We start from the raw sequence: 11,975 nt of genomic DNA on the forward strand, positions 1-11,975 counted from the left end.
TAGGGTGTGGTTATGGATTGCTCATTTTGAAGTAAATTTTGTTAGATCATTCTAATTTGGCTATTGTTTCACTTAGCAGAACACCCATCATCCAAACTAAATGCATAATGTTCCTTCGAGTTATACTTTAACTCTTACCCCTTAATTTACAAGTAGGAACTTCCCCTCCATAACACTAATACTTCCAGAAAGTAAAATTAACAGCCATCAGTGAACTAAGATAAATGATCTTTACACCCAAAAGGCCAGAACAATTTTTATTTTCAAAAACAACTTTATTCATGACACATATTTAAAAAAAATTCCCGCCCCCTGGAAATGAGCTAAAAAAATAAACAAAATCCACCTCCCACCTCCCAGTTCCCACTTCCTCCCATTCCCTCCAAATAAAAGGGAAAAAAAGGCAAAGAAAAGAAAAAAAAACCAACAAAACAAAAAACTGAAGAAAAAAAAAAAAAAACCCAAAACCCCAAAACAAGGTAGTGCATTTCCCCAGGGGGAAGGGGAATTTACACTGGAGCCGCTGGGAGCGGAACGGGAGTTCTTCCGGCTACAGAAACCTGCAAAGAAAGACACTCAAAACAGAAAAAGAAACACAAAAGGAAACAAAATAGATCACCAGGCAATCTGGAGGGGTGGGGTGGTAACCCTGGCAGGACAGAAGCAGGCAGGAAGGGGCTGTGAAAGGCAGGGAGAAGATGGAGGGAAGGGAACAAGCAGAACAGTTTGGTGTCCTTCCAGAGCCCTGGGTAAAAAAAAACCCTCCTAGCCACCCGTGCCCACCTACCCTCGAGCAGCCCCAGAGGGGCGAAGCAGGGCAGGGAAACATGGGCAGCAGCTTGCACAGTTGAGAAGTGTCCATGGCGGATCCCCAGAGTGGATGAGCAGCCCCCTGCCCCGCTCCCCGGGCCTTCCCCTACTCCCCAGAGCAGGTCCCTCCTCAGCAGTTAGTTATGGGATTCTCCCCCCTTCCACAGTATATCTTTTTTTTAAAAAATATTTTTTTTTCCATCAAGGTCATCTTCTGTTTTTCTTTTTTTTTTTTAATTCTTTTTTTTTTTTTTCCTTCTTTCCTCTTTTTTTCCTCTCTCTCCTCCTAATACACACTTTTTTTAGTAAGGGGAATACCATGATGTCGCTCTAGCCCGGCCCCTGGAAGAAAGAAGGAGAGTCAGGTGTTAACATGATCACTAGACAGGTCAGCACAAGCCCCTCCCCGTGGGCCCTTGCCCTAGTTACTGGGAATGAAAGTGGGGAAAAGAAGTTTCCAAGTGTCTTTAAAACCAACTCCACAATCCCAGAAATAACAAGACACCTGGCAAGTAGGGGGTAGTGGGGGCACTAAGACTACTTGGCCAAACAGTAGCAATAAAGAAGTGCATCTGAGATACAGCAGGAAGAAAGAGGACCTGCTGTTTATCCAGTTTTCATGGTGCACAGCTCTTAAACGCTGCCTTATGAAAAGTCAAGGCCTTATGCTTACCTATTAAATTTAAAGAAATGAGAAACAACCAAAGCCAAAGCCACATACCGGCACCACACTAGGCCCAGTGAAAAAGTAACCTTGGAAAAAGACTGGCTCAATTAAAGAGTATCTCAAAATGCTCCCACATGGCCTTGGAATAATCAACTAGTCTCTGGTCTTCCAATGGAGTTTTGACCTCTCCCTAACCCCAGGAAAAGCAGCAATCACAGCCTTGAGGCCCCATTCCTCCTACTTTTTGTCAACAACTTCCCAGCAACCAGCTCTCCAAAAGAAAAAAAAAAAAAAAAAAAAAAAAAAAAAAAAACGCCTGGAGGAAGCATCTCAAGAGATCAGCCCTTATCACCATTTCTGCTCCAGAAAAAAAGATGAGACTGGCCTCCTGACCTGGCCTGCAACTAGCTTCCTCACCCTGCACAGCCTGGAGACCAAGTCCCTGGAGACCAGGGGGGAGGGGAAGGAAGGTCCTCAGATCAGGAGAGAATGAAGCATACAGGGTTCATGGGAGGCGGGGAAAGAGGAGCAGCCCATCTATCCTGACCTGTAGACGCGACCTCGGGGCCTGCTGTTAAAACCACTGTAGAATCGAGAGCGGGAACTGTTGTAGTTGGTGGTCCGGGCACGGTAGCGGGCACGTGGGAAACCCCGGTCTGTTGTGCTGATGCCTGGTCTATTGGTTCGTTTTGGGATCACCTGAGAGTAACATACAACAGAAAGCCTGAGAATAAGCCTGCAGAGCACCTAGATCACTGCAACGGAAAGGGGAGAGCTTACCTTGATCTGTCTTCCTCTAAACAGGGACTCATCTAAAGCCAGGGAAGTCCTCACTGATTCTTTGTCTGAGAACTCTATATATGCAAACCTAAAGAGAATAATTGTCCAAGTTCACAAATAGCTCAAAGCATTCCACAAGTTGCATTTAATCTTAAGTACCATGCGTTTACATTTTTAATTATTCACTTTAAATTATTCACTTTTAATTATTCACTTTAAAATAGAAGGTTTTAGTCAGAATTTCTAGCTATTCTTAGAAAATCACAAAACAGGATCACAAAGCCTGGTTTTCCATATAGCTATAATAAAAGCAGAGGCCAACAAGAAGCTGTCTGTCCCCTCCTCTTCTCAATTCTACCCATACCTAACCTTTAATTTTATTGTCTGTCTGGCCTCAGAAGGCATTTTTATGTGCAACCTTTGATATACATCAACATTAATACAACATATTAGAGGGGAAAAGACCATTTGCTTTAACATCAAGTAAATTTCTGCTCAATGAAAAAAGCATTAGCTGTTGCAGGTGTTACCACTTAGTGGCAGAGAAAACACCTAACATGCACTAGTAGCACCATGGGTTTAAATCCCCCCACCACAAAAACAAAAGCCTCACAGTCATCTTTTGTTTGTTTTGAGACAGTCTCACTATAGAGTGCAGGATGGCCTCAAAACTCAAAGTAATCCTCTTGCCTCAGCCTCCCAGAGTGCTGGGATTACAGGCGTATGCCACCACGCCCAGCTGTAACAGTTTTTAAACTGATTAATACAATTTGAATTTATTTTCCTACTTACCCTTTGGGATGGCCACTAAATTTGTCACAAAGTATAGTGACTCGGTTGACTGAACCACAGCCATGAAAATGAGCTTCTAGCTCCTCTGCTGTCGCACCATAATCCACCTGAGGAAGGAAACACATTTTACAGGTACCAGGCCAGCTCTGGTCTCAACAAGACCCCTGACTGATTTTAGTCTGGGCTATCTCCACATAGCAAGGCACACCAAGTAATACTTTTACTTCGGACTCCAGAGCTTTTGTTGGTAATTCCATCATCTTCCCAACTCTCCCCACACCCAGGATCCACCACCTATACTGGAAATGTTCAAAATTATTAACTCTTCCAAGAATGTTCCCACAAATCTCAATGAAATCCCTAATACATACGTTGCCAACATAGATGGAGCGGGCATCAGCCTCCATTCTCTCTTCAATAGACATAATCACAGGGCCAGCTTTGAGGAAAAAAAAAGAAACCCACTGTTTTTCTCTTTTTTGGTTTTTGACACAGGGTATAGCTATGCAGTTCAGGCTCGCCCGGACACTTGTGATCCTGTTGCCTCAAACTCCCCAGAGCTGGGATTACAGGCATGCACCACCATGCCCCACATAAACATGTTTTCTACTGAGCCAATATATACACTCCCACTACCATCATAACACAAACGAAACCAAGGCGGATTTATGGTCTTCTCTATTTTATTCTCGGCTGTCTCCATCACCGGGAAAGGAGCCCAGCACCTAACAGTTTCTCACTAAATATTTGGCAAATCAACATATAAATTAATATACCCTCAAAATTCACAAAGAAGCCAGGCGTGTTGGGCACACACCTATATTCCCATCACTGAGAAGGCTGAGGCAGGAGGATTGTCACGAATTTTAGGCTAGTCTAGGCTACACATTTAACTCAAGACCAGCCTAAACTACTCGAGACCCTGTCTCAAAAAATAAACACATGAATAAATATGTTTACTTAAAAGTCACAAAAAAATATAGACCCTCCACCCCCAAACCAAGTCCTTATTGAATGCCTTTAAAAGTGAACAAAACTAAGGGGCTGAGACTCGACATTTTTAGATCAAAGAAGCCTCTTGCAGCCAAGCACTTTCCCTTAAAACTTCTAACTAAAGACTCTCCAACTGCAACAATACAAAACAGAAAAATTTAGACTTGAAGGTCAAATGGCAGATGGCAACCTCAAGAGAGGTAGAGGCAGATTTAGAACAAAGAGAAACACATTTTTTAACAAGGACAAAGGAAGGCACAAGACTCCCACCGCCAAAACACACGGTTCTATTTTATCTATTCTCACAAAGGTCAACGGAGCACACAATGGACTATGACCACAGCATCTGCCATACAAGCAGCTCCGGGGTCCCCGGTATTTCATGCCGTATTTCCTGTGCCCCCCACCCCCCACAACCAGAGGCCTCGGGGTGCGTGCAAACCACCGGTTTACTCACCATTGCCCGGTGGTGGACTCATATTCATCTGCTTCTCTACCTCGTTCTGCAGCTCCTTTAGCTTCTCAGCTTCTTCCTCCATCTCTCTGACTCGAGCTTTGATTGCTTCCAGTTCCTACAATGAATGGGAGGGCATGGAGAGGAGCCTCTGAGGGCCAGACGCAGGGGCTGCGCCGCGTTCTGGCTCCGCAAGCAGCCCCAGCCACGCTCGGCCATTTCCCTCGACCGGCGCGAGGCTCGAGAATCAAAGAAAAGCAAACTACCTTCCCCACGACAACGCTAGACACCCATGACGCCCGACTCCGCCGGCCGAGCCTTGAGTGGCGACCCCGGGCCCGTCCCCTGCCCGGCCCCAGCCACGTTATTCCCCGCCCCAGCCAAGCCCAACCCCCGCCGGCCTCCAGTACGAGCTCCGCGCCTCTCGTGACCCGCCCGCCCGCCCTCCTTCCCTCACCGGGTCCTCAATGGCGCCGTCCCCCGGGTCACTCTCCACTAGCCCCGGCTCTTCCTCCTCCTCTTGGCTACCGGCGGCTCCCGAGCCAGGCCCAGGGCCAGGAGCTCCCGGGGGGGCGCGGGGCCGGGGCGGCTCCTCTTCGGGCTCGGGCTCCGGCTCGGGCTCCAGCAGCAGCTCCCCAGGCTCCAGTTCCTCAGACTCCACGCCGTTCCCGTAGTCCCCTGCGCCCCCCGGGGCCCCCTCCCCGGCCTCCCCACCGGCCCCGGGCACAAGATGGCGCCTCCGCCCCGGCCCGGAGCCCCGACCACCCGCAGCCCCTGCTGCTGCTGCCGCCGCCGCCGCCGCCGCCATCGCCGCTCAGACTGGGGCCCGCCGCTCCGCGATTGGAGAGCTGCTCGGGCCACGTCGAGGATTCATTAGTCAAGCAGGGTGCCCGTCACACCCGGCTGGAACCCCATTGGGGAATACGACTTGGCAATCAAATAAGACCCCGCCTTTAAGGCGGGGCACTACACCAAATTATCAAATCCCGGTAGGGGAAATTTGTCTATCAATCAACATATGTCCCACCTCCTCTCGCGTACTTAGGTAACAAAACTGCTGCACAGTGACGACATTCCCGATTCTCCTTTGCCTACGGAAGGACTCTCCAACTATACACGCTTGGTGATTGGCCCCTGACTACGCAACTGGAAAGCTCCAGTCTTCTGATCTCACTGCCGCAGTCCGGTCTCCGATGGCGATTGGCTCGCGAGATTGGAAAGGCTGACACCCGTTGGGTGACAGAAATGAGCCTTGCCTCGGAACTGGCCGCAGGCTTCAAGCTAGGAAAACCCGAAGTCACATGATCTCTCAGTGCTTGGGGGCCGCCATCTTGGCTGTGCTGCTGGCCAACAGCGAGCTGTTGGAAGGCAGAGGCCCAATATGTGGAGGCGGGTGGGGCGTTTCCTGGAAACTGGTTTCCTATGCGAGAAAACACTAGAAGATGGGATATTGCCGGAAGTGGGTGTTTTGAATGGAGCATTCCAGGAAACAGCTTACTTTTCAGCTTGCTTAATGACGCCTCCATCCACCAGGTCTCCCCGGTGATAAAGCAGAGAACATTTCTCACGCAGACCTACTAATTACGAGTCTTGTCGTCCTCGTTTGTCTCTTTTGTCTGGACTGTTACAGTCTATCAGCTTCTAGGTCATCATCCCTCCAACCTGCACTGCTATCAAACTGGCTCCCCTTTCTTGGCCAGATAAAGCTCAAATTTCCTCCTGCAGCTTTAAACCCAAGACCTAGCGACTTTTCGAAAGTTTCCACATTCCTCCTCCTCATAGGTATACCTGGCATGCAGACCACACCTCTGTACCTGCAATCTGTTCTCAGACAACTGCAAACACCAGCATCCCCTCCTGTGATGCCTTCCACAGCAGGCCTATCTCCACTGTGCTCGTAAAGGTTTCTTTAGTCTGCCAGTGAGGGGCTCATACCTATTTATATTTACACCGCGTGACAGTATGCCCAACATACAATGCCGTCCCTTCTGGATCTTGGTTGACTGAAACATGCACAAACTGGAGATTTGTGTACTGCACTCCCTCCCCACCAACTTCAATTTCCCAGCATTTCAGACACTTGGGGAACTTTTCCCTACCAAGTTTCCACATGGCAACACCCTAAGATACCAAATGAGACTTGGTGCTGGGGAAGGCAGGATGCCACATTTTAGTAGACAGCTACACCTTAGAAGTAAAGAGGTGCTAAATTTCCAAGATAGGCATACCATATTACAAGTTTGAGGACGAGAGTCACATGAGCCCAAGCAAAAAATTAAAACAACCTCGGCTGGGGTGAGGAGATCCCTATTAGCAAACCAGATTATTAAAAACACTAATGCCCCGCTCTTTCCCTCACCCCCATTTCTCCTTCACAATTCCTTACCTTGGAAGAAGAATTTGGAGCAGAGCCACAATTACTTAAAAACTCCCCTGCAAGTTTATCAGCCATCTCAGCTTCAGTGATCTAGGAGAACTTTTACAAAGATGTACACTGAAGACAAACTCTTAGTTCCCTAGAAAAAAGGTCTATTTATACGGATGTTGATCTAATTTATTGAAAAATTAGGGTGTAGTTGCACACCCTTGTAATCCTTGCACTCAATGTAGGGTGTAGTTGCACACCCTTGTAATCCTTGCACTCAGAATGGAGTCAGGAGGTGGGTGTGGTGGTGCAAATCTGTAATCTCAGCAGTTGGGAGGCTGAGGCAGAAAGATACTGAGTTTGAGGCCAGCCTGGTCTACATATTGAGTCCAGACCGGCCTGAACTACATAGAAAGACCGTGTCTCAAAAAACAAAAACAATAGAACCTAAACTAAAAAAGACCAAGTCAGGGCAGCCATGGTGGTGCATGCCTATAATCCCAGCACTTGAGAGGCTGAGGCAGGAGGATTGCCATGAGTTTGAGGCCACCCTCATCTAAATAGTGAAACCCTGTCTCAGAAAAACAAAAACAAAACAGAGGCTACAAATTTGAGGGTAGCCTATGTAGTAAGATCTTGTCTCAAAAACAATTGTTTTGAGCATTTTACTTCTATTTCATGTAAGCAAGCCAGCTAATGGAAATGGGGTTGTTTTGTTTTGTTTCTTAATCTTTGCTTTTTGTTTTGTGTTGTTTTTTGAGACAAGGTCTTGCTATGTAGTTCAGGCTGGCCTTGAACTCCTGGCAGTACTATAAATGCTAGAATTATAGGTGTATGCCACCATAAATCCTATTTTTGTTAAGCACTTGATTTTGTAACAGGTTCTATTTCTTGTATTATCTCATTGATAATACAACAAACGGGTCAAGTAAATCTTTTCAAGACCATAACATTTCCCTCCCCTCATTACTGGGGACTGAGCCAGAACTTACGTTTAACTACATTATGAGCCTTTAAAATTTCTTTAAGATTGGTTCTCCTATGTGGCGAGGATCAAACTTGTGATCTTTCTGCCTCAGCCTCTCAGAATGCTGGGGGTATAGGCATGTACCACCACAACTAGCCAAAGTCACAATTTTTTTTTTTTTTTTTTTAGATAAGAAGAAAAAGATTTACCTGGCAAGCACAAGGTCCTGAGCTCGATTTCCGGTACCAAAAAGGAAAAAGAAAAAAAGAAAAAGGTTTAAAGAAGTGGAGTACTATAACTTTCCCGAGTCTTGAGGCTAACTAGAAGTATATAGGGAATTCAAGGCCAGTTTTCAGAACATGTAAAAATTCAATAATATCTGCTTTCACATGAAAAAATTATGTATAATACTGAAAATAGGAAAAAACACTTAAATTGAACAATAGATAAAAATATAAACACTACAAATTATATCTCATCAAAAATCATTTTGGAGGGGCTGGGAGTTTAGCTCATCAGCACAAGTGTCTGCCTGGCAAGTGTAAGGTTGTAGTTCAATCCCGGTACCAAAAAAAAAAAAAAAAAAAAAAAAAAATCATTTTTGGGGCCAGGGATATAGCTCAGTGGCACAGCACCTGCCTGGCAAGTGTGAGGTTATGAGTTCAATCTCCAATACCAAAAAAAAAAAAAAAAAATTGTAGCTAATAAAATGTTATGTTATAAACATGCAAAAATGTCAAGATATCATGAAATTCTATATAAAGTATGATTGCAACTATATGTAGTTGATTTAAAAAACTTGGGACATAAGGGGAAAAAGAAGAAAAACCCAATACTATCTTTTTTTTTTTTTGAGCAGTCTGCATGCTATGTAGTGCAGACTGGCCTTGAACTCACTTATGTAGCATAGCTCAGGCTGGTCTTGAATTCACCTTGATCCTCCTGCCACAGCCTTCCAAGTGCTGGGGTTACAGGTGTAATCTCTTACTTTGCCCAATACTGTCTTTCTATTCTTTGGCAATATGTACCAAAGCCAGGCCGTCCTAATGCAGAATATTTGGGCTAAAAATAGGGGGTAATTGCATCTTGTTTTTTTTTAATATTTTTTTTCTTTTCTTTTTCGTTTTTTATTGGTACCAGGGATTGAACTCACGACTGCCTGCTTGCAAAGCAGGCGCTTATGCTGCTAAGCTAAATCCCCAGCCCCTACATCTTGTTTTTAATGTCTGCTTTGACCAGTGTTACAGGCCATAATAATCTACAATTTGGAACTACATTTTGGGGGGGGGGGTGACACTGGGGATAGAGCCCTAGAGCTTTTTACTGAGCTAGATCCCCATCCCCTTTTAAAATAAATTCCTCAGACTATATTCAAATTTGAGACCCTGTTGCCTCAGTCTCCCCAGTAGCTGAAATTACAGGCATGTACCCTCATGCTGGTTTACAAGTGCATAGAATAATATGGTAGCCACTAGTCATATGTGGCCATTGAGTAGCTTGATTTGAAATGTACTTAAAGTGTAAAGTTCAGACTGAATTTGGAAGGCTTAATATGAAAATGGATGTGGAATAACTCAGTAATCGATTATGGCCAGGCATGATGGTACACACTTGTGATCTCATCCCTCTGGGAGGGTGAGACAGGATAGCAACTTCAGGCTCAGTCTGATTCATTTAACTACTTAGTGAAACACTGTCTCAAAATTTGAAAAAAAATTTTTTTGAAACACCATCTTGCTTTGAAGCCAAGGTTGGCCTTAAACTCACTGTATAGGCCAAGCTGGCCCAGAACTCATTGCAGTCCTCCTGCTTCAGCCTCCCATGTACTGGTATTATAAACATGGGCCACCATGGCTGTCTACAAAATAAACTTAAAAAAAAGAAGCTATTACTGTACCTCAGAGCATTGGCCCTGAGTTCAATCACACCCCCCAAAAATTGTTTAAAACTAATTACATGTTTAAGTGATAGAATATTTAACATACTGAGTTAAACAATTATTAAAATTAGTTTTACCTGTATCTTTTGCATTTTTAATGATTACTAGAAACTATAAAACTATATATGTGGCTTGCATTATGTTTTTATTAGCGCTTTATCATTTACTTACCTTTTTGGAGGAGTCATGTTTTTATATTTTTAACTTTTATTAGTTTATGTTTGCAGCACTTAGTGATTTATATTCATCATGGGGAGCTGGCACATGTACATAACACATCTTAATTCTTTTTATGTCATCTTCCTCCCTCCGTCCCTTCCAGACAGCTCAGGCTGTCTTCAAACTTGCCATCCTCCTGCCTTAGCCTCCTGCACTGGATTACAGCCATGCACCACCAAGCCCTGCTACTTACCTCTATTTTAGAGCAGATCCCAATTCTCTTCTAATGTGGTCTGGCCCTGCTTACATCAACTCCCTTCATCTGCCACTGAATAGAAGTGCAGTGGCCATTTCAATGCAGGCTGTTTAACTGCTGAACACTGCTGGGCTGATTGGTTAATTTTTTTAAAGTCTTGTATCTGAAAAACTTGTTTTAGTATATATTGTACCAAGTATTATCCAAAAAATCAGAAAATACTGACAGCAAAAAAATAAAATTACTCATTACATCTACCATCTAGAGATAATCATTGATGAATGTTGACATATACCCTTCCAGAAATGTTTGATGTACAAATCTATAGAGGCACATATACACATGTTTTAGCAAATGGGATCATACTGTATATATTGTATATATATTATTAACATTTTTTTACCCAATAAAATACAGAAACATCTTGGGATCATACTGTATATAGTATTTTATATATATTATTAACATTTTTTACCCAATAAAATACAGAAACATCTTTCCATTTCAGTGAAAATATTTTTCCAATTTTATTTTTCATAGTTTTACTCAAAAGTCACCTTGGAAATGAGGGATTCCCTGATATTTTATTTAAAAATAATACCTATAGCCATAGGGGATGGGGGTTTAGCTCAGCGGCATAAGCGCCTGCCTTGCAAGCAGGCAATTGTGAGTTCGATCCCCGGTACCAATAAAAATGAAAAAGACAAAAAAAAAAAAAAAAAACCCTACAGCCAGGCATGGTGGTATACTCCAATAACACCAACACTCAGAGGGTTGAGGCAGGAGAATCACCAGGAGTTCTGGACAGCCTGGGCTTCATAGTGAGTTCAAAACCAGCCTGGACTACCTAGTGAAACTTTATTTCAAAAATCCCCCACAAAAAAAAAAAAAAAATCTAACTACATATTTTTACCCCACTTCAATTATTTTCTTTATTGTACTCATCACTTTTAACATCTATGAAGTTTACTGGTTTATCCCTCACTAGAATATATGCACTAATGGGCAAGAATCTTTCCGTTCACTTTACCTCAGTGCCTAGAGTTGTGCTGAGCACGCAGAAGATGCCTGAATATTTGTTCCACGAGTGAATGATGGGTGAAAAACCCAATGACATAGCATTCCACTATAGTTTCCTGCTTGTGTTTTAAAATAATTTATTTATATATCTCTTCTTTATCCATACTTAAGGCAGTTTTCAAAGAAGCTGCTTATTAAGTAAAAACAATTGTACGATCAATCCATTTGCTAGACATTGTACCAAATGTTGCCCAACTTCACATGAAAAAGTGCCATTTGAAGAAATAATATTCATGGAGACCTATTTGAAGGAAACACATCCATCTGGATAGTCTAAGATTTAGCTCTGTACTAACCCAGACCATCATAAAGCAGCATCTTTGGGCTAAATTGTGAAAAGCTTCAGAGAACAAATCTAAGACCTTGTGAATCTCCATTTGGTGTTTCTAGAGCAAATGAGTAGAAGTCCACATCAAATTTGCTGTTAAGGGTTAATAGAGAATGCTGTCTACTCTCAGTAGATGACTACTCAGAAAATCCACAAAACTTTTTGCTCTCCTTTAGTAAATGATAGAATTTAGAAATCCTGAGAGGAATGGGAATCTTGTTTTCTAATTTGCTTTGGCTGCCAAGAAGCTCAGAGAGGTACTCAAAAGACTAACTTTGGTATTTGGGATACCACATATTTATAGAACACTTTCCTCACTTTCCTGTGTATTAATTTTCCTTTTGCTGTATCTTACTATATTTTGATATTCCTTTTACTCTAGTTA

The 11,975-nt window shown here is 43.4% G+C and overlaps 1 protein-coding gene across 2 annotated transcripts; it reads right to left on the minus strand.

Annotated features, from left to right (window-relative positions):
* Positions 1–254: 254 nt before the first annotated feature.
* On the minus strand, positions 255–5,320 carry Pabpn1 (poly(A) binding protein nuclear 1). 2 transcript variants are annotated; one of them, XM_003474490.3, is made up of 7 exons: positions 4,954–5,320; positions 4,500–4,614; positions 3,421–3,488; positions 3,050–3,156; positions 2,258–2,345; positions 2,025–2,176; positions 255–1,152 (listed from the first exon to the last, which is right to left on the minus strand). In XM_003474490.3, exons 1-7 carry the CDS (start codon positions 5,302–5,304, stop codon positions 1,113–1,115), a joined length of 921 nt encoding a protein of 306 aa, XP_003474538.1. In that variant the 5' UTR covers positions 5,305–5,320; the 3' UTR covers positions 255–1,112. The 2 variants fall into 2 exon arrangements, with proteins under 2 accessions (XP_003474538.1, XP_063092960.1); XM_063236890.1 differs by lacking the exon at positions 4,954–5,320 and adding an exon at positions 4,763–4,849.
* Between the last annotated feature and the right edge of the window lie 6,655 nt (positions 5,321–11,975).

Source organism: Cavia porcellus, unplaced genomic scaffold (genome assembly GCF_034190915.1).
Source record: "Cavia porcellus strain 051 isolate PalLab524CR breed Dunkin Hartley unplaced genomic scaffold, mCavPor4.1 scaffold_26, whole genome shotgun sequence".
NCBI lineage: Eukaryota > Metazoa > Chordata > Mammalia > Rodentia > Caviidae > Cavia > Cavia porcellus.

What these genes read in the sequence shown, in the direction of transcription:
- Pabpn1 (XM_003474490.3), bottom strand. Translation starts at nt 5,304, where the DNA reads ATGGCGGCGGCGGCGGCGGCGGCAGCAGCAGCAGGGGCTGCGGGTGGT. An exon ending in TTTAGTGGCCATCCCAAAGG is followed by an intron (nt 2,346 to 3,049) that starts GTAAGTAGGAAA and finishes TATTCTCTTTAG; the next exon opens with GTTTGCATATATAGAGTTCT. An exon ending in CCCCGAGGTCGCGTCTACAG is followed by an intron (nt 1,153 to 2,024) that starts GTCAGGATAGAT and finishes TCTTTCTTCCAG; the next exon opens with GGGCCGGGCTAGAGCGACAT.